Here is a 23047-nt window from a genome sequence, read left to right on the forward strand (position 1 = left end):
TAGTTACTGTGTTGTAAGTTTCGTGTGCTGTAAATACAAGGAGTTGATTGCCATTAGACTGGTCTTCTTGCTCTGTGCTGCGTTTGATCGTCAAGAATTCTGCGTTGATAGTTTCAAATAATACATTTATTATTGTTGTTTCTTATCATTTTTTTAGTTGAATCTTGTAGTTTTCATCTCTAGCTGATTCTAACTTACTTTGGACAAAGGCTTTGTTGTTATTGATAGTTTCAGATAATGATGCAATCATGGAGAGCTCAAAGCAGCAAACCGATGATTCAGTGGGGGAAAGAACAGACGCACGTTGTTGCGTAAAGCCATCAACAATTTTGTCAATTCAGATAAGAAACCGGGGCTTCGATGCAAGCTTGTCCTAGTGACATCTGAAAAAAAAAAAACAGAGAGAGAGAGAGAATAGATGGATCGCCATCAGCTCATGACAGTAAATCGTTCCGCCCATGATGTTGCCGACACGGAAGGTTTATGAAAGATGCATAGTTAACGCACTACTGAAGCTGAGTAGCCAGCATGCGCACAGGCTGGGATAAACTTTGGTAGGGAAATGTGCTTCAGACTAAACTCGGCTATGCGTTAACAATACAGCGTCAATATCAGAGTAGACGCAACCCTGCGCAATTGTACTATGGCAGGATAAAGAACACACTGCCGTGAATGAACATACAAGGTTGGGAGACTATAAAATTTGGTGACGGCCATGCTTCGAGGCATGAATTAAGCCATAAATACGATCTCTACGTTGACAATGCAGCATTCATGATAACACCCAGAGCAACTGATGCACAAACATATCAGGCTGCCAATTTCAGAAAATCACTACACACTGCGTCTGATTTCAAGCTACTACACGGAATTGTTTTCTGAAACCAAAGCAGAAATATGTTCTCTGCTCCCAGAAAATTACTACAGCTCAAACGGGTACAACCTATCAAATCATCATCAGTAGTGCGCCCATCATCAGTAGGCTTGCAATCAATCGGTTTTCATAGCTTCCACATGATAGGTTTCCAGGTCTTTGTCCAGCTCATCTGCAGTCTTCTCAGGCTTCCTCCCCCTACCACGGCCCCTGCCTCGGGCCTGGAACTGACCACGGCCCCTGCCTCGGGCCTGGAACTGACCACGGCCCCTGCCTCGGGCCTGGAACGGGGCACTGCCCCAGCCTCGGCCTCTCCCAGATTGGAAGGCACCACGGTTCCATCTATTGCCGGGATTACTGGAATGGCAAAATGAAAGGTCATGGATCAGTAAAAGATCAAATGAGAACCTTTTTTCTTCTCGAAAAGATGCCTTTTGGTGTTCGAGAGCGCATTAACTCGGAGACAATCTATGCAGCCAGAGAAACAAGTAAATAACTGAAGTACCCTTCTTTTTTATTTTTTTCATACTCTCTGATCCTAAGTCTCAGGAAGCAAATTTTGCCCTATGGCTAAAAGAAATAGCTGGGAGCTATACTGTTTCATTCTCAAATTTTAATAAAATGTAACTATCTCTTGTACATCTGAACTGTGCAAAATGTGTTTTCTTCTCATAAGAAGCAAGAAATCACTCGCTTTTGACCTAGCAAGCTGCAACCAGTATTGTGGAAAGAATTTTGTTTACAGAGAGTGCATCATAATTGTACATTTTCCAGAAAGGAGACAAACAACATATGCATGTGCCAAACATCTAAAACTAGTAATAATCATCAAGCAATGGCTATACTGCAAATATAATGGCATAAATTAGTGATACAGCACGAGTTGGACTTACCCAAGCAAATAAAAATAGAGTCTACAGCTACTGCTTGCTATTAAGAAATGTATTTTTTTTGCATAATTAAAATTAGCTGATATTGAGAGAAGCTTTACCTTAAAGGTCTACTGCTCGAACCTCTGCCACGTTGACCAAACTCAGGCCTAAATATAATAAAATAATGAATTAGATGGTGCTTGTTAATATTCTAGTTCACATTAAAAATCACCTATGAAGCTTACAAGCTGTAATGTCCTGTACAAGTTTACAAGCTTACAAGCTGTAAAAATCACCTAGCAGTTGCTAATGAAAAACACGAGCAAATTCAAAAGTTCCGAAACATGAGCACATCCAAAATTTTCACATTCCGAACTTCTATATCCTGTACAAGTACTGAACACAATCATATACTTGCAGTGAAGGAGTGTTCTCTGCTAGGAACCAGGTCTCTAGACACGTGATAGTTAAACTTGTGACAGACACAACCAACACATAGTCATGGTGATCTAGCTGTGGTTTCAGGACAACTATTTGGTCTTCTACATATCAGGAAATAATAAAGACAGATTCAGCACAGCAAAGGACATCATTAGACACATAAGGTATCAAGCTGAAAATAATTTCATAAGTCCAGCAACACAGTTTATGGTTGGACTACAGATAAAAACTGAAAAGACAAATGATAAAGCAAAATGTGAAAGATCGTGTACATCATAACAACTGTTGTTCTTGTAGCTCTGCCATTAGAAGCCCCAACAACATTTATACGAGGTGTCATAGGCAAGCCTAAGTCACTTCCAATGACTTCTATCTTCATAGCTTTCCCATCAAGTAGAACATTATTATAACGTTTCAGTGAAGCAATTGCATCACTTCTCCTTGTAAACACCACCTCTGCAGTGCCCTTCAAATTTTAAAAGCATATATCAATATAACAGTTAAGGCAAATAAAAATAGCTATACAAGAATGTCCCAATGATCAGAGAAGGTAAGCTTAAAAGATAACATAGCCATGCAGTATTTCATCAAAGACCACAATACATTCAAAATTTTGGGTAAGCTCCAAGCAAATATTCTTCAGCTCTTGCATATTGTTTTATCATGAAAAATAATCGCAATGAAGTTTACTGCTTTAGATAATAATAGGTCGGACAGCCAAAAAAATAATTAAACTAAGATATGGATTATTAAAGATAACCATCTGGAGTTTGCATCCAGGTATGCATTTGCTCGCTCTACCGCATGACAAGGTCCAGAATGGGAAGACACTAACATGCCGTTAGCCATATATTTCTACATCAAATGTTCTAATGTACTACTCTTCTTTAATCCTCAATTCCTCATGATCTCAAATGCAATCATAGTTGTTATGGCGTCGGGATATCGTCGCCATAACGACGATATGTCGTCGTGGCGGAAATCCGTTTGTCGCCACAGGGACGCCACGGCTCCGCCGTGTATGGCGTCCGCCATATCGCCGTGGCGTCCCCGTGGCGCCTGTATGGCGTCCTGTGGCACATGGCAGCTCACCGTGGCGTCCCCGTGGCGCCTGTATGGCGTCCTGTGGCACATGACGGCTCTGTGGCGGGCGCAATAGAAGGTTAGGTTGGTGGTGACTTACCTGGTAATCCAGTTAAGGATTGAGGAATCCGCCCGCACCATTCTATCCGCATCCATCGAGAGCCCGCAAGGACTGAGGAACCCTAGCCTGAGCCGCCAGCGGCGGAGGCGGGACAGTCGATCTCCGCCCGCCCCTGCACCCGCTGTGTTCGCCGCCCCCGCCTCGGATCTTCGGCCGCCCTCGCCCTCCGTCGGCCTTGCCCTCGGTGTCTCCCTCGTCGGCCGCCCTCACCCTCGAGTTGACATCTCCCGAGCCGGCCACCCCCTGCCGCCCTCCATCGAGTAGCTCCTCGGCTCCTCTTCTATTGTGTTTTTTTTTGTTCTGTTTCAACTCTCACGCACACTAGCAGCCAGCAGGCCAGTATCACACTACGAGCACGCACACTAGCAGAGTAGCAGTATGCCAGTAGCACACAGACACTAGCAGTAGCAGTGTAGCACACTTGAGCACTTAGCACGCACACAGCTCAAGCACACATTGACACGTAGTAGTAGGCCCGTAACAGTGTAGCACACAGCTCAAGCACTGCTGCACTAGGCACACATAACAGTAGGGAGTAGGCAGTAGCTATACTCTAAGCTGTAGCACACATAGCAAAGTACCACACTAAGCAGTTAGCACACATAACAGTAGCTTAAGCACACAATGACACAACAGTACAACTTTGAGACATGAGAGAGTTATATGTCTTTTGTGCTACATTTACATTGCTATTTGCCTTTTGTGCTACATTTACATTTTCTAATATCGTAGATTATAACTGTTAAGCTACCTTTACATTGTTATTTGTTAATATCCTAGACTATAATGTGTGTATTCACCACGTGTGTATGGCGTCGCCACGCCACGCACCATGGCGCTGTAAAGTTGTGAAGGTGGTGGGTCGCCGCGCCTCGCCATGCCGCCGTAACAACCATAAGCAAGATATAAATTGTTTTCTTGCTACAATTCTTATCTTTGAAATAAAATGATATGAAAATTAAGATGTGAATATATTCATTTACTGCTAACCGAAAGATAAAGCTACTGATGAGTAACGATACATATGGAAAATATTTTACTGCCCTCATAAGCAAGTGAACATATAAATGCTGTGTTTGCTTCCAAGAAAAGTATGACAAATAATCTAATCTGATAAGGTGTAGAGTGAACAAATGATGAAGGGTCCACATAAAACACACTGCTGGACGATGCCAACAGAGTTACAAGTATCTTAAAACCTCTGCTAAACACACGCATTAAGTGGAGATGGAATACTCGAAGTACGAACATTTGGGCGGCCATAACCATCGTAGTGAACAGCAAAGCGTTTCAAATGACCAAATTCTGAAAACAGCTCCTACAAGCAATTGAAATTAAATTTTAGTGCCAATTTGGTATTAGATAATGAAACATAAAAAATAAATCCAGACTACCAAGTTGTTTCAACATACCTTTATATCCTCGTTTGAAACCCCATAGTCTAAGTTTGAAATGTACAATTTTGTACCAGTTTCTATTCCAGTAGCCGCCATACTATCATTAAATAGATCAGGTCTCCAGGTCATGTCTTTGGTTCTGTTAAATGACTGAAAAATGCCAAACATCCAGCATGTGAGTGAACATGTCATCATAAAAGTGTACCGCCTCAAATTGTGTCATATGATGATGCCAACTATCATGAACCACATTGACTTATTATCAATCCTTAGACGGGAGTAGCAATAATTAACTGAGAAACAGCTAAACAACTGCATTAAGTTAACAACTGAGAAGGAAAGAGCTCCACCGATATCACAAGCCAAGGAGACAAGTGGCTAGAGCACTTGTTCTGGAGGCAGCCTAGAAGAACTTCAGTGGGAGTGTGTAACAGAGTCCAAAATTGTCAGATGAGGGGCATATTGAAGCTCCATAATAGCAAGAGGATTGATGGAGTCCCTTCTTGAGCGCCTCATAATTTATACATGTCATATTGCAAGAAATCCACAAACTTTCTTTTTCATTTATTTCCTTCATATGTTTGAAGAAACGGTGGTGTCCGAAAAAGTTTCCATTAGAGATGACCACCACTCCACCAGTTATTTCTGCCCCTCCATAAATGAAAACATAGAGATGCTCTACCCTCAAAGTTTTCATGTGAGATAAAAGCCAAAGTTACATCTGCCCCTCAGGCCTCCAAACAATAAGTGATGCTCTAACCAACAAAGGTTCCATTAGTGACAAACATCACTGTTACTTCTGCCCCTCCATATAATAAAAGCTTTCTCTTCTCGTTCAGTTTTCTACTATATTCAGGAACCAGACCATGAACAAAAACATAGTGACAGTTTTAGTCTTGCCTTAGCAATTGTGCGTGCAGATGGTCGGGAATTAACCCCAAGAGGTCCTCGAGGAGGCAGTCCAGATCTTCCATGCAGGACATATCCACCTCGCCCACCACTTCCTTGAATACGGCCACTACCCCTATCTCCACCCCTTCTGGCATAAAATGACATATCTAAAGTTGCTGCAGTCAACAACCAATTGGCAGACTCCAACAAATACAATGGCAACCTGCAGTCGAGATGATAACTTTAAGAGATGGTCATAGCTCCAAAATCTGTACTCGCAAAACTGAAGATGTATCTTTAACGATACTAAGTCCAATAAAACTAAATTATTAACACAAGCCTAGTCCGCAGCACATACGTTGATCTCAGTACAAGATAAATAATGCAAAACTAAAGAAGCAGCAACGCGGAAACTAAATAAATAACAATAACTAGCAAAGGGATTCCGCTAAAGAGTTCACTGGCATCGTCGATATAATGTTAACAGAAAACTTGAGAATTCTACAAACTTGGGACCGTTCATCAACTACTTCAGATCAAATTGCTCCTACCTGGAATATCAGGATACCATCTAATCTAACTTTAGAACTTAGTAGTTAATACAGTACCTATTTGCCACCAAAAAACACAGCTCCTATGTGGCACAGCAACTTAGGGAAAAAACAAATTTAAGAGCCAAGTTCCTATGGCAATGACAGTGGACATACGAAACATGTTAGAAAGATCAAGGCCAGTGGACCAACAGCTCCTATTCTTCATTTCAGGAACCCTATTTGAGAATCATGATGAGGTTTCAAATAAGAACCCACGAACGCAGTGCTCCATTGTAACACCTAGCCCATATCACCCGGGTCATGCTATGGGCCGTTGTGCCACCAGACTAAGCCCACGGCCCATGCTAGAGCATCAACATCTCTACAAAGGAATGGCCAGGGCAAGGAAGAAAAGGAGGAAAATGAAATCCCAATTTGAGTTCATCGTGATGTGCACAACGGCTGTGGTGAGCTTGCCCGATTCCTCACGTCCCGGTTCTCGCCGCCAGTGGCCATAGGGTATGACAAATGGTATCAGAGCTAGCATTCCTCAGCATGGGTTTGGGTGTGTTCTGCTTGGAGGCGAGTCCGACGAGATGGCGGCACAGTCCGATGAGCAGCGGTCATGGCTGCAGGAAGGCTTGGATCGGCTGTACGCTCGCATGGGGCTGATCGACACCACACAGCAGCAGGTGGTGGCACAGTTCAACCTGGCATCCAAGCGACGGACCAGGTTCATCATGCTCATGACAGGATTATTGCTTCGGTGGTGTCTGTGGTTGTTGTCCACGAGGTTTACCGCTCTGACGGTGTTGAGGGCTGCTGCACATGAGCCATTCGACGAAATGGCTCTTGTGGATGTGATCTAGGATGAGGAATTGCAGAACGACCTCGACTCGCATGGTTTACTGCAGCATCTAGATCAGCATGGTGCGTACTTGGTTGGTGAGGAGAGGAAGCCAACTGCTGAACTGATTGCTGATGATGTGGACGAGATGTTCAACGAGATGCCTTTTGATTAAAAGGCAACGACACAGCCAAACCAGGTGGCATTCATGACTTCTATGACATTGGAGGGGCATGCACAGGTGTTTGACGAAATGCCTCCTGTGGATGTTGTGTGGGATGAGGAAATGTCAAATGACCGAGGCTTGCACGATGGCTTGCTGCAGCAGCTAGCATGGGGTGAGGATTACTTGGATAGCAAGAAGATTGAGTTCAAAGCTCTGAGGGCGTCGAAGGCTGCTCCACCTGAGCTGTTTGTTGATTTGCCTCTCAAGAAAATGGAAGCAACACATCTAGAGCATGTTGTCCTGTCACCAGTGGCATGGAAGGGTGCTGCCCATGAGATGTTTGATGAAAAGCCTCTGCTGGATGTGGTGTGGGATGATGAGTCGCTGCACACTTTTGACTCACACAGTGGTTTACTGGACCAGCAAGTTAAATGTGGACAGCACTTGGTCGATGAGGAGCGGAAGCTGATTGCCACACCGGACATTGATGACAAGCTAACTCATGTCAGTGGTGTTCACTTTCACTTGGAGCTTGCCGTGCATATTGTGCATGATATGCTGGATGAAATACCTCTTGAGGATGACGCAGCAGCACAATCTGCACAGGTCGTGTTCAGAGCTCCAGTAGTGTCAGAGGATGCTGCATGTGAGGTGTTTCATGAAGTATGTCGCAAGGTTGTTGTTTGGGATGAGATGCCGGCTGATGATGACTCGCATGACGGATTGTTGCAGCAATTAGCATGGGGTGAAGAGTACCTGTCTGGTAAGAAGACTGAGTCAATTGTCAAGTTAGACGCTGATGAGGTGCTTACCCATGTATGCAGCTCGTCACTATTCCCGAAGCTTGGTGCAATTGAGGTAGACAAAATGTTTGATGAAATGCAAAGCAAGGGGTTGAGTTATGACACATGGACTGCATCATCAGTTTTTCCTTTGATTATCTTGTCGATTATCAGGCCATGGAATCCAGGTATTCATAAGTTCAGATTAAATGAAGCTTCTCATGATCGCCTGTCTACACAACTTCTTCAGAAGAGATGGCAAACAGAGAATGAGCAGAGAGCCAAGATTTTGCTTGGGGACAAGCAACGTTTCGTGGGGGGCGATAGTGTAACACCTGGCCCATATCGCCCGAGTCGTGCTATGGACCGTTGTGCCACCAGACTGAGTCTACGGCCCAAGCTAGAGCATCAACATCTCTACAAAGGAATGGCCAGGGCAGGGAAGAAGAGGAGGAATAAAGAAATCCCAATTTGAGTTCATCGTGCTGTGCACGGCGGCTCTGGTGAGCTTGTCCGATTCCTCACGTCACGGTTCTCGCCGCCGGTGGCCACGGGGTATGACATCCATGCCTTAAAAACCAAAGGCCCTCACAAACATGTACGAGCCGGTTCCTAACACCCGGCCAATCCGACAAAGGAACTCGCCTCTCCGCACTTATCCATGTCACCATCATCTACACCGACATCAACATACATTCCCTATTCCTGCATCAACAGGCAAACCTGAGACGGCGCAAGGCCGAGACGTACCCTAAATCCCATTCAATCCCACATCGGCTCCATCGTCAGCCGCACCAACCGCCGCCGACCGAACCGGATCGGGCAAGAGATCAAGAAGAGCACGGGGCCGGGGCGACTTACTCTGCGGCGCTCCCGGGGGGGGGGGGGCGCTTGGGGTGGAGGATGCTTCAGGCGCTCCCGGCCTTGGTCTCCTCGAGCCTCCGCCCGCCGCTGGATGCCGCGACAAGGGAGGAGGTAGGAGGCGGCGGCGGAGGCGGAGGCGGTTCCGGCGAGGGAGGGAGGGAGGCGGAGAAGGGGAGGCGGCGTGCGGCTGGAATCAAAACCCTAGCTTTTTTTCCCGTTATCTCTCGCTGCCTTCGGTTTAGGAGTGGAGCGAATAAAACGGGGAGGAGACCTGGAGAGGTCGTCGCTCGCCTCTCGCGTTCGAGCTGGTGGGGGGTGGGGGGGGAGCGATCCTGACCGTGGGAATATGCTCCGCGCGCGGTTCTTCTCTTGGGGGTTGAGATCGACGGTCAGGGTTGGGTGGATGGTGGAGAAGGCTGTGGGTTTAGCGTTCCTGGGCTTGGACCCGCAGGCTTGCGAAAAGGATTGGCGATTGGGCTACGGCTTGCCCAAAGGCTGTTATTTGTGTTATAAAATGTTGAGACAGTAGTCGAATAGAGATTCGATCATCATTTCATTGATTTATTTTATGTATATATATATATACATGGGGAAGACACTCTTTCCCTAACAGGCCCGGTTAGAGGAGAGAAGATCATTCTCAATACTCCTCCTTATCGATTTCATCATCTGTATACAGTTTAATGAAAAACTCTTCTAAAACCCTGTAAAAAAATATGAAAAGAAATATAATTGTGATATGCCATTGAAAAACTCAAAAAATCCAATGAAAAAATCTTAGAAGAAAAATATATGGTATATATGTTTGTATTGGTATTATCTCATTAAAAACCTTATATAAAAAACTTGATAGCAAAACTCATAAAAGGAAAAATAGTACAATATGTAAAGATCTAATGATCATGAACATGTTATGTTATAGTCTAGGAGTTTACTCCCTGTGAACTTTGCAATTCTCAAACTCTCTGAAAATCAATTTCACAAACGCATTTCTGAATATTGAAGATGGTAATGATTTAGTGAATAAATATGTTAGATTTTCATATGACTGCAAAATATTTGTTTCCCCACTCTTTTATAGCTCATGTGGAAAAAATAATTTTGGAGCAATATGCTTTGTTATATTATTCTTAATATAATCTATTTGTATTTGGGCAATACAAGCCATTATATTCATAAATAATCGTGGGAGATTCTAATGAACTAATCCCACATAATCCTTGAATATGATTTATCATTCTGCAAAGCCATACATATTCACGTGAGGCTTCATATAATGCTATTATCTCATAATGATTGGTGGAAGTAGCAACTAGAGTTTGCTTTGATGATTTTCACAAGAAAGCAGTAAACTATATAGGAAAACAAATCCAGTTTGTGATCTGGCGTTATGAGGATCAGATAAATAGCTAGCATTGGTATATCCTATCACGGTTATATGTTGATTTTTCTGATAGAACAAACCAAGATCCATTGTACCATTTAAATATATGAGGATCTGTTTTGCGCCAATCAAATGTCTTTTAGTTGGAGCAACACTATGTCTAACCAATAAGTTGATCGCAAATGAAATATCAGGTTTGGTGCAATTTGCAAGTTATATTAGTGCTCCTATGATACTAAGATATACGAAATCAGGTCCAAGTATTTCTTCACAATCTTTCCTAGGTCTGAATAGATCTTTATACATATCAAGGGATCGAATGACTATAGGGGTTTTTGATGTATATGATTTATCTATATTAAACTTTTACAATATCTTTTCAATATAAACATATTGGTGAATTAAATTTTTTGATGGAAGATGCTCAAGTTTGTAAATCTAAGCATAATTTGGTTTTGCCTAAATCTTTCACCTCAAACTCCATCTCAAGTTGATTGCTGGCTTCCTTTATATCTTATGTTGTTCTAATGATGTTGAGATCGTCAACATATACTAAGATGACACAAAATTCAATAGAAGATTTCTTAATGAACACATAGGTACAATCAGTGGCGGATCCAGACGAGCAAAGTAGGTAGGGCGAACTTTAAGAAGAAATTAAAAAAATACCTTAATTAAGATAATTGGTAGGCGAGGCGAAAAGATCCCCAACATAAATCGATAAAACCATATGAACCTGCAAAATAAAAAAGAACCAAAGGTAAACATATATGCAATCTCTACCAAACTGTTTTTTTGGAAAATATGTCCAATTGGTTGAGTCGGACCCTTCAACACATAAGCTCTTCTAACTTCATCTCTAATATCATGATCAAATTCATCTATTGGAATACGAAGTCTCGGATCGGCAATAATAAACTCTTGCCTAAATTCTTTAATACCTTTGTATTCTATCCGAAAAGTTGCATGAGCAGGAGTGACAACTACTATTTCATTTTCTACATCACAGTCTTCACTAACTCTACTCTCCCTCGTACTTTGGGTATTCAAAGATGTTGGTTTGAAAAATCTCTTCATTATTTATATCTTAATATTATGCGAAAGAAATACTGATGTTATTGGAGAAAAATACAAAATAGAATTCACCTCCATTGCTCAATTAATCTAAATGGCTCAATATGAAAATCTCAATTCACCATTTCACCTCACTGTGATGCCGTCCGCGGACCGCCCCTGCACTGCTGCACAACGCATGGCGCCAGCCCGCACGACCGCAGGCCGCACGGCGCACGCACGGCCGCAGCCTGCACGCCGCGCGGACACCCGCCCGGCGCCCGCCGCGCTCACGGCCGCAGCCTGGCCGCCGCGTGCGCGCCCGCTCGGCGCCCGCCGCGCTCATGGCTGCAGCCTGGCCCGCCACGCTCATGGCCGCCGCGCCCGCCTGCCCGCTGCGCTCCCGACCGCCACGCTCGCCTTCCGCCCTCGCGAGTCGCAGCCGCCCGACGCTTGCCCTTTTGCGCACGGCGCGCCTACCCGCCCGACGCCCGTCGCGGTCGCCGCGCTCGCGCCCCGCCTGCCCGCCTGGCCGCCCGACGCCCCGTCTGCCCACCTGGCCGCCCGACGCCCCGCCTGCCCTGCCCGCCGCCGCAACACGCACACGCCCAAACAACCAAACTGAAACACCGCAGTAGGGAGATTAGGGTTGCATTCATTTGCATTTGTGGACTGTGAATTGTGTGGGCCTGGGCCACTCGACCAATGGGCCTCACGGGCCAGGACAACAACACAACGCTGGGAGCTCGGGCGGCCGCCCAGGCTCGCCCTAGCGGTGGATCCGCCCCTGGGTACAATCATCATTATTTGAGGAACCCTTCTGAAAAAGGAATTCACTTGGTTAGTTGTATCATGTTCTTCCTGACTGGGTCAATGGATTTGGAGTTTTAATCCCTTTCAGGATATATATATATATATATATATATTCAAATCTAGTGACCCATATAAGTATGCGGTCACCACATCCATTAACTGCATGAATAGATCCATTTGTATTGCCAATAAAATTAAGTATTAGAAAGTCATTCCACTCATAACATGATAATATGTTTCATCGTAATCGTTGTCGGGTCTCTGCTTGAACCCTTGTGTTACAAGTCCCGTTTTGTATCTTACAATCTCTTTGTTTTTATTTGTTTTTCGAAGGAAAACCTATTTCAATTCCACGGGGAAAATATTTTGAGAGTAGGTATTACCGATGTAAATACCACTCTTTTGCTAAGAGAGCGCAATTATGCCTTAATAGACTCCTTCTATTGGATTAAGTTTGAGCGCTTGAGGCACTCTACCATGATCTTAGGTTCTAGATCTATCTCGAGGTTTTTAGCAATATTTGAGGAGAAATAGATATCGATAATTGTAGTCTTTTCTGTTATATGATTATCCTGAATCGATATAATTTGTGGAAATTTCATTTACTTCTTCTAACTCCTTAGGATTTCCTATAACCATGGAGTTAGGTTGTTCTGATGTCCCATCACCGAGATTAGTGCTCACATTTATGCTAGGTTCTGGATGCAGAGCATCCATTTGGTGTCTTTTAACAAGAGGTTGAATTTTATTTACTGACTTAGAAGATATATTCATTTGCTTTCACGATTGCTTTAGAGAAGCATTATTTGTGACTAGATTTGTCCCCCCTCTTATTTGCATTTGGAAGATGAGTGGTTTTATGAGGTACCTTCACTCTTTTTAGTACATTCATCGAAGTGATATGAGATTTGGTGACACCCTTGTATTCAATAAATGCACCTCACAGGTTATTTGTAAGATGTTGCAAAATTATGATCTTTGAACTTCTTGTTTAGATTTTATAGTATGTAGATATAAGGATTGAAAGCCAGTGACATTCTAATCATTTTTCTAACATTCTTTATGGTACAAATGTCCCCTAATACCGAAGAATTATCCTCATCAAAGATGCAATTAACGTATCAGGCTGTGTATAAGTCCTTTGTTAGGGGCTCGAGGTATTTTATGATTAATAAAGAATTATACCCCACATATATACCCAATTTTCTATGAGGCTCTTTGAAGTATGCTACGGTGGTGATATCGGTATATACACAACACAACCAAATGATCGCAGATGGGAAATACTTAGTTGATTCGCACATACTAATTGTAACGGGGAAGTTGCATGATATGCAGTTGGTCTGATTTAGATTAAATATGTGACGTGTAAGCCTGCATAACCCCAATATTCTGTTGGTAATTTGTAATTCTGTAGGAGTGGTTCTGCAATGAATTTGATTCTATTGATAAGATATTTAGCAAGATCATTTTGGATACGGACTTAAGGTACTGAATGCTCTAGATTGATATTTAGAGTTATACAATAATCATTAAATGAACGTGAAGTAAATTTAGTGGCATTATCCATTTTGATGGATTTAATCCCGTGTTCAGTATAATTAGCTCATAATTTAATCATTTGAACTATTAATTTTGCAAAAGCATGGTTCCTTGTAAATAAGAGACACACATAGAACCATCGAGTAGGTGCATCAATAAGCACCATAAAGTACATACACTACCTCAGAACGGGTTATCATAGCCAAATTTTAAACACTATCACAAGCGGGTATTAGTTTTGTCTCTACAAAAGTGTATGTGATATCGAGCTTATTATAAATAGTTACAACTCCGTCTGTTATAGAGCTACACATTGATGGGTCTAAATAAGACATGTGTCTGTAATATAGTTACACACATATCAGTTTAGCAATACGCATATACAATTTTTTTTTGAAAAACATCTATGTGTATTAAGGGTCATAGGCAGATTAAGGGAACTCGTCTATATAAAGTGTCATAGACTGATTTTTTTTGAAACCGTCTGTGTGTGCCTTTCCCCCTGAGAAACCCGTTTCTTCCTAAGTGCTCTCATGATATGACAGACATTACACAATAATATACATCACACAAATAAAGAACATCAAATGTATATACATAAGAACATTACATAGGCATATACATAAGTACAGCACAAAGACATCACATTTAAATTAATTAACACGAGAGCACATTGTTGAGAACATAAATCTATACACAACGATATGAATCTCTAATATCTGGTCTTCGAGGATTGAGATTCAATAACACGCTTGTGTTTCACCACAATCTCAACAAAAGTATTGTCTGCATAAATCATCTAGCAATCATCCAAATGCACAACAACAACATTACACTCAGTACACAGATCGAATAAAACCCTAACAAATCCTAACAAAACCGCAAGGCAAATCTGGGATGCACAACAATAATAATTACACTTAGTGCACTGATCGAATCAAACCCTAACAAATCCTAATAAAAACTGGGATGCAATTTGAACTCACATCAATGCAGGGAAGGAGATTTAGAGTCCAGATCTCGAACATCCCTTGCAAAATAAACCCTAAAAAACCGTTGCGGAAGGGGATCAGATGGAAATGAGGAGAGCAAGGGAGATGAACTTCTCATCGCTTCAGCAAGGGAATGAGCGGTTTATAAAAATGGGGTAGTAGAAAGCAAAGAGTGAGCGGTAAAATTTAAAATAGTATCCAAGTCTTTAACTACAGACAGTTTATCATAGTAATATGTCTGTATCTATCATATAAACACAGATAAATCTTACAGAAACCATCAGTGACAATATCACAGATGGGTTTTTCTAAAATCCGTCTGTGTCTGTATGATAGAAATAGAAGGATTTGTAATACCGTTTGTGAGTTCTGGCACACTAAGATGCCCGTTCATGTTACAGACATATTTGCTTAGCAATCTCTGGGTATTCTATTAGTGATGGGTCCTCAAAAACCGTCTGTGTCACTCTATCTGCTTTCACTGTTTCTGTGATAGTGCTAAAAGATATATATCCTTGAATGCGTTCGAGGAAATTGAGTTGTTCATATTTAATTTTAAGGTAAGAATGCTTTAAAATTAATTTCCCTGTGGCACATGCAATGCACACAAAATATGATAATTCTGGAAATCTTGCCACATTTACATTGTGACCAACAGAATTGCTAACAATTTTTCTCATCATCTGGATACTAGGATGACCAAGGTAATTATACCAAGTCTTGAATTTATCAAGATTTTGAAAAATTATTTTAAACACAACATGTGATATGAGATTGATGTATATATAGTACTCTAGATAATAATAAGGGAAATTTCTCTATCACTTGCTTGTTATATTCATTGGAATTGGCGAGAAATAGAAATTCGTCATTGTTCTTAGTTTGAGTTTTAACATGAAAACCATTTAGATGAATGTCTTTATAACTGAGTAAGGTACGAGTTAAATCAGGATACAAGAGTGCATTCTCAATAACTAATTACGTACCCATATGGAGTATAATTGTGGATCGACCTAAACCCAGAATTAATGTATCATGTCTGGCGGTGGTCATAACATTTACATCTTTCTTTTGTAATGAATGGAAATATTTTTGCCCTGTAATATTGTATTAGCGGTACAACTATCCATTGAACAAAATTCTTTTTCCTTCATCTGATTGCTTCTTGTAAATTTATATTTACATATATATATATATATATATATATATTAGTAGGAATTTAACTCATGTATAATACATACAATACTGATATTATTGAGTATCATGTCGGAGTAGCATATTTGGACATATATAATATAATTGACGATGAGTAGTATAGAACTACCATATCCGAATAGCCCAGGGTTTTCCATTATTCTCGGAGCATATCTTCATCTCTGAGGAAAGGAGTCACCGGACATATGGAAACTGTTCGCAGGTTCTAGGATATCCCTTAGACATGAAATTTTATCCCTAAGTTTAAGGATGACAGAATCCTACTAAGAAAGGAGCCGGCTGCTACACGACAACCCCATATATATATATAGATCAGATCCATGAAAGAGACACAAGCCATTACACGCCTACAGAAGCTCTGCATCCACCAAACCTTTCGCAGCTAGATATCTTTTGATTACACGCAAGGAAGTCGCATGATTAGGTTAGATCTGTCTAGACTAGCCATGCACCCCCTTTAAACAGTCTCAGAGATCAATACAAGATAAACATAATGTAGAGCTATTATCCTAAGGGAGACATGAACCTGTATAAAACCCCCTATGTGTGCTCTTTGATTTGTCTACTCAAAGTATCCCCTATTTCTTCAACAAATTCATAAGATCGGCAGTTCATGAATCGTCGACAATAATATACAACATGTAATAGTATCCGGGAAACATTTTGAGAAGATCCCGCTACCAAATAGTATCTGGTTGTTCATTGAAGTGAGCCTCAAATTTGTCCCCATGAACTTGTTTGTATTTTCTAATAGAGTTCAGATATAAATCCACCAAATGCTTATAAATCCGACATTTATTAGTACGATGATTCGTACATCCACATCGTTGACATACTTGAGAGTTGTCTTTACCATTTTTCTGGATTTGACATTTTTCCTTGTTAATCCCATGTTTATTCTGCTTCTTAGAGACTTTCACTTTCCTTTGGATTTTCTGTTACTCCATTTATGGTCAAGAAACTTATTTGAATTTTGAGTATTAGCATATACTTCAGGAAGAGGAGCAACACCAGTTGGGTGGTTCTGATGGTTCTTCATAAAAAGTTCATCATATTTTCCACCTGAAATAATGTGTATATTAACTCTAAATACTTGCTGCATTTCTGCTCATGATATTGTTGTGCAACACCCAGAACGATGGATGAAAAGTGCATAAAATCTTCTCAATCATATTCTCATCTAAAACTATGTGATCATAGAATTTCATCTTGAAGCAGATTTGGTAAACTTGAGAGTTATAATCTGCTACAGACTTAAAGTCCTAAAAGCGAAGGAGAAACCCTTTGAACTTTGGGTGGGATAATAGATTTTTGTTGCTCATAACGCTCCTTGAGGGAGGTCCAAAGAGAAAGTCGATCTTTCTCCAGGACATACTCGTTTTTAGGTCCGGATGGAGGTGATGTCACAGAAAATGCAATGTTGCATATTTAGAGCTTATTTGGAAGAGCTCCAGCTCTAGAAATTCTTGGAGCTGGAGCTGTGGATAGTTTGAGAGTCTTTGATTGAGATATTTTGTTCTTATTTTAGATTAAAAATAGATATTTAAACAATTTTATTTTTATCTTACAAACTCCAAACCTGTATTGATATCAGAGCTAGATCTTTGCCAAACATGGTCTTAGAAAGCAATAGGATCTACATTTTTTGGCTATGGAGTTATAGTGGCAATAAATTTCTGGGCAGTCAAATTGATTTTAACATCTTGTGCCAAAGTTAAGCAATTACTGCCATCCAGAGCAAGTTCTATAAATTCCTTCTTGAAAATGTTAGCCATGTCCTACATGAAATGACATATATTAATTTATTAAGAGAGTAAATTAATAGCAAATATTTCAATTGACTAAAAATGCTAGTCATAATATGTCAGTAATGACAAATGATGTAGACCTTTAATATTGTACATGTGATAAATCACTGCTAATATGTTGGGCATCATTCCTGATGGAATAGGTAACAGTAGTCACAACCAACACATAGACTCTATACTAAAATTGTGGGATATGCATATTGAAGGTAGTCACCAATATGGTATAGACCTCACAGTATTAGGCAAGATTACTCGCTGCTACTGACATGGACTCTATCATCAATATGTGAATTATTTAAGCAGAGTCTTAAATAAATAATAACATAAAATATTACTCAAAATAAAAACATGCAATAAAATATTGCATAGAATAAATAATAATATGTAAAAACTACAATATATTAATCATATTATCAAGCTAATACATAGAAATTGTAGAAAATACACATCACCATTCAATTCTTGAAGATCTAAGAGTCCGAAATGCATATATATATGAGGTAAATACAATACAATGCAATACATTTAAACTTGAGGGTTCAAATGTAAAATACAAGACACGTTATATTGATTGATGACAATAAATAGAAAAGTTGAGGCCCATTTGGCCTGGTGAGGGAAAGCGCCCCATATAAAAGAGTTGAGGAGGGGCGATTAGGGTTAAGGTTGCCACCCTCACCCACCCCATCGCCCTAGAGCCGCCGCCAACCGGTCCGACCACCGCAACCGCACTGCGTGCCTGTTGGTATGGTCACCAACTCGTGGGAGCAGGGGGAATGGCAAGCCATCGCCATTGCCTCGCCAGCTTAGGCTGGCCACCATCGAGTAGGGCCCTACTGCTAGGACGTGAATAGTTAGGGCAGGATGCCGCACGTCGAGTGGTGGCTGGGCACAGGCAAGCTATCGCTGCCGGTGTGGCTGGCCGAACATGGACAAGCAGTCGGGCCGTGGTCAGCTTGGGAATGCCATCGCTGATCTAGCAGCTTCTGGAGGAGTTTCTCCGGAGGGAGGTGTGGCCACCGCTAGATCTAGTGGATCTGTTGTCGTAGGAGGCTCGACTGGATCAAGCCGGGTGTGAGGGCTCATGTGAGTATTGCCGGGCGCACAGGGAGGAGAGCAAGCTCCCGCCGCCATCTGGGTGGCCTCACCAGATGCACCATTGGTGATGGACATGAAGATGGAGGTCATGGTTGAAGCCACCACCATGAGTGCCTCCCCATTATCGTCATTGTGCCAATCGGTGTTAGCAAAGCTCAGCCTATGGTGGAGATGATGCTTTGGTGGCCAGGAAGTAAGGGTGACAGCACTGGCGCATTCCACAGGCGGCGATGAAGCTCGAGGATGGGTCGACGATGGTAGATCAGCATTAAGCCGATGGGGCGTCGAGCTTAAGCGGCGAAACAATGTTGGTGGTGACGTATGCTTGGAGAACTTAGTGAGATTGAGATGAGATGGAAACGGAGAGGTGTGTGGACTTATATAGGGGGAGGAAACGCGTGGGGAAGTTTGGATTCGGCTCGGGTTTGTTGGGATTCAGCTCGGAGATGGGCGGCAATGGCAGCTCGCTTCTGAGTCGGGCGACACAGAGTCTAGCCAAGGAACAAAGAAGGGCACAGGCCCATGTGCAGTGAAATGGCAAAGGCGGCAAGATGCTGGGGCTCCTTCGACTGCAGGCGAACACAACATCTAGGCCAAGGCGCAGCCCAAGCAGGAAGACAGGTGGCAGCGAGATGGGCTAGAGCACGGCCCAGGCGAGAAGAGGGGGAGAGAGGCCGACTCGGGCTTGGTCCACGAGGAGAAGAGAGAAGGAGGCTGGACGGAAGTGTGGAGTGGGCCGAATTCAGAGAAAGGGAGAAAGAGAAGGATGAGTTAGGATTAGATTTCAGATTTTACTTTTGTTTTGGAATTTCAAGAAAGGAAGATGCAAATACAATTAAAATAAAACTTCAAATGAAGCCTAAAAATTCTAGGAAAAATTCTGGCAAGCTTTTGAAATCATTTAGAAGCCAAAAACAAATATTTTGAGCTTGAAAACATTTTAGTATTTTGAAAATTAGATTTAACTCAAATGAACTCAAATAAATCCAAATGAGCTCAAATGAAATCCAATAAAATCTAAATAAAAACCAAGAACCAAAATAAAACCTAAATGCCTATTATCATCATGAATGCATTCAAACAATTGTATCCTAATTGAATTTGAATTTAGAAAATAGGTTTTTTTTCTTTTCTAATCATTCAACCTATAATCTAATCTTGGATAATTTTAGAGAAAATTAGAGTGTGACAAATCTAACCCCATTAAAGGAATCTCGTCCTCGAGATTTGGGTAGATTGGAAAAGAGACAAGGGAACTTGGTCTTCAAAATTTTCTTCTCGCTTTCCAAATTGTGTTTTCTTCTGGATGGTGATCTTGTGTGTGGCATGCTCTAATCACTTTTGCTTGCTTTCTATTCTGTTAGTTGACCTTGGTGGATCTTCTTATCCTTGGAGATTTACCTAGGCTTATCTTAATTCCGAGGAAAGGATACTTGTTATTGATGGCCATTTATGAGATCAAAGTGTAACTGTTGAGTACTACCCTTCGTTTGGCACACCTTAATTACTCAATTACTTGCTGATTAGTCATTTCCAATATCTGTCTTTGGGTTCCAGAAACAAGAGATTGACTAGAGATTTAACCCCCTTAAAAAGAGTGGACTTCTTTGACATGCATTTTCAGTTCTTTAGATGTAGACAAACTAGAGATGGAGCAGAGAAGCATTACCTTTTCTCAAGTAGAATGAGGGGAAACAAAACTTCCAATCACGTCTTAAACATATTGTAGTTAAGCAACATGGTTTGATGATACGAGGAGATAACATCAGATCCACACTATCACAAGGCTCCACTCTCAACTTTTCGGTTTCCTACTAAGCTTCTTTGGACTTGACATTATCCTGTCGAGTATGAATGTCTTGAGTTCCTACTTGAAGGTTATGGTGACCTTGATGCTGAGCTGAGGTCTTCATCTGGGGCTCGGGGTTGATTCGGTTCTGGATGGGGAAAACTTCTTGGGACATCTTTTGACCCAGTGCGTAGGGTCTCCATAGTGGAAACACACTCCTTTTTTTTAAGTAGAACCCTAGGGTTTGTTTTCGCACAGATTTGTAGGGTGAGGAATCTGAATGTTGGGGCATGTGAGGGGAGACTTTTGTGTCATATCATCCATTTCTTGACTGACAAGATTGCCTTGTTGCACTGATCCAACTTAAATTTTCGCACTTCTTGAAACGTTTTGGCCCTATTCGGTTGAAAATTTGCTATGGGTAATCACCTAATCACTAACGTTAAGATCCCGAGGTCCACTTTGCATCTGGGGGTTTTGAGCAGTCATTTTACTTCATTACATGCTTGGGGTTGAGACTAAGTAAGCTTCAGAGTGTTGAGGTTGGCCCATTTTAGATATCTTTTAGGACAATATCTCACAAAGTGTCCTTCTTCCCCGCAATAGTAACACCTTTACCAAAGGCGGAAGTAGCTAGGCTATTCTTGGCTTAAGGAGTGGCAGGTGGAGTGGAACATGGTGTTTGATAATCTGAGAACTGAACATATGCTTGTGGTTGAAACGTGTACTGATTGCTGGAACAAAACATAGATCCTTGCTGAGGAGCTTGAGTTCACACACGGGAACGTGCGTTGCTTTCTTGTTCTTGGAATGACATCTTCCTCTTCTTAATGTTGTCATGCTGACTATGTTCGTGTCTTGCACTTAGAGCTTTAGTGATCTGTAGCGGACTTTCCATATTCTGAGTCATGCTCTAAAAGATATGGGTCAATGTCATCAAGAGTTATTCCTTGTTGAATTGTGATGGCACCTATTGGTTGTTATCATTGTTGTTGTTGATACATTTACCAAGTTGACATTTTTTCATGTTCACCATCTGATTAGGATTGAGGAGGAAGGTTGGAGCATTAAGAGAAAAGAATAGGAGAAAAACTAGCTATACTACTACTATAGAGATATATAAGGAGTGTCGTTGTTACCAGATGCTAAAGCATCCCACAACGCATACTAACACTCAAACAGAAAAACCAAATCACACAAGGCACATAACACAAACACGCACTACCAACATTTGCTCTAACATTTCCGAAGAATAGGGAAAATCCTCATATGACTCGAAAAACTAAATCTAGAAGCAACACGGAGGTAGATCTTCATATCTTCAGAGTTATGGTAGACGATATTTCCTTTTAGCGAAGGGTCTTCAACTTCACCATCGGAATTTTCATACGAGGTAGAAACGTCAAGTGAGATCCAAGTGCATCCTTCTCAATCGAAGCAATTGAGATGGTTCAACAACTAAAAGTTTTGAAAGGGGGAGTATTGAAAATCCATTTTGCTCAATAGATTTATGTAGGTAAGTAGAGAGAGAAACTGAGAGGTTAAAAAGCACATGGATGCATTTTTGAAAATAGGCTTTTAAAATATGACTTTATGGTCTGACCATTATATCTAGGTTTACGTCCTACAGTTAGTATGGCTCTAATACCACCTTTGTAACATCCAGTTTTAATGGATAAAACCAGATGTGGCTTATGTGTGTCTAGAATATTTAACACATATAAGGACGTCACATGTGAAATAACAAAAGCAATACTTCTATAGAATAAACTTTTAACTCTTACAACAATTGACATATATTGTCTTCTATATAGATATCTGCAGCGGAATAGAAGCACTAATGCCCAACAACACCGCTAGTAATTAACTGGGAGACACACGCCTAGAACATCACAAACCTCGTCTTCAATGTCTTAGCTCACTAAGCAGCACCACACATGTCGTATGACATAGGGGAAATAGCAAGTGTGAGCACATGACAGGCTCAACAAGTATACAGGAGAATAATGATATGCAGGCTTATAACAAGGACAAGCTGACACATAGTATATTTGTGTAAATGCAATTAAAGAAAAGATATTAAGACTCAAAAGCATTAAACATTTATTAAGTGAATGTAACCCAATTAATCCAACCATTAAACATCACCTAAGGCTAACCACCTTGCAAACCATAACCATCACTATACTGTCACCAAAACCATATCCATAACCATTCCACAAACCAACCAATTATGTGAGGATCCAAGTCTCTCATGACCACGAGCACGATTGATATATTAGATTTTACACTCTGCAGTAGTCATCCAGCTTTCCCCACGAGTTATGATTTCCATGTTGCCATGGTTGCAAGACACTTAACACACGCTAGTGGTGTGCCGCCAGGAGATCACTTTATGTCATTACCACTAATTAGAGCCTACTCCAGTATGCACCTGTGCACTAGGTTTCACCGCCAGGGATTACAGAATACCCTTCCAACC

General features: G+C 41.5%; 2 protein-coding genes across 4 annotated transcripts; one reads left to right on the plus strand and one right to left on the minus strand.

Moving 5' to 3' along the window:
- Positions 1-732: 732 nt before the first annotated feature.
- Positions 733-9142, minus strand: LOC133898713 (THO complex subunit 4D-like). Of its 3 annotated transcripts, none has more exons than XM_062339390.1 (7): positions 8869-9142; positions 5689-5902; positions 4804-4938; positions 4641-4709; positions 2460-2653; positions 1866-1913; positions 733-1231 (listed from the first exon to the last, which is right to left on the minus strand). In XM_062339390.1, the coding sequence occupies exons 2-7, from the start codon at positions 5842-5844 to the stop codon at positions 991-993; spliced, it is 843 nt and encodes a 280-aa protein (XP_062195374.1). In that variant the 5' UTR covers positions 5845-5902; positions 8869-9142; the 3' UTR covers positions 733-990. The 3 variants fall into 3 exon arrangements, with proteins under 3 accessions (XP_062195374.1, XP_062195373.1, XP_062195375.1); XM_062339389.1 differs by lacking the exon at positions 8869-9142 and adding an exon at positions 7797-7985; XM_062339391.1 differs by lacking the exon at positions 8869-9142 and having other exon boundaries at positions 5139-5836.
- A 2326-nt stretch (positions 9143-11468) lies between these two features.
- Positions 11469-11933, plus strand: LOC133898591 (histone H1-like). Its single transcript, XM_062339292.1, has one exon. The coding sequence runs from the start codon at positions 11469-11471 to the stop codon at positions 11931-11933; it is 465 nt and encodes a 154-aa protein (XP_062195276.1).
- The last annotated feature ends 11114 nt before the right edge of the window (positions 11934-23047 follow it).

This window comes from Phragmites australis, chromosome 18 (genome assembly GCF_958298935.1).
Source record: "Phragmites australis chromosome 18, lpPhrAust1.1, whole genome shotgun sequence".
Classification (NCBI taxonomy): domain Eukaryota; kingdom Viridiplantae; phylum Streptophyta; class Magnoliopsida; order Poales; family Poaceae; genus Phragmites; species Phragmites australis.

What these genes read in the sequence shown, in the direction of transcription:
- LOC133898591 (XM_062339292.1), top strand. Translation starts at nt 11,469, where the DNA reads ATGCCGTCCGCGGACCGCCCCTGCACTGCTGCACAACGCATGGCGCCA.
- LOC133898713 (XM_062339390.1), bottom strand. Translation starts at nt 5,844, where the DNA reads ATGTCATTTTATGCCAGAAGGGGTGGAGATAGGGGTAGTGGCCGTATT. An exon ending in AGAACAACAGTTGTTATGAT is followed by an intron (nt 1,914 to 2,459) that starts GTACACGATCTT and finishes TATTATATTTAG; the next exon opens with GCCTGAGTTTGGTCAACGTG. An exon ending in TCGAGCAGTAGACCTTTAAG is followed by an intron (nt 1,232 to 1,865) that starts GTAAAGCTTCTC and finishes TTGCCATTCCAG; the next exon opens with TAATCCCGGCAATAGATGGA.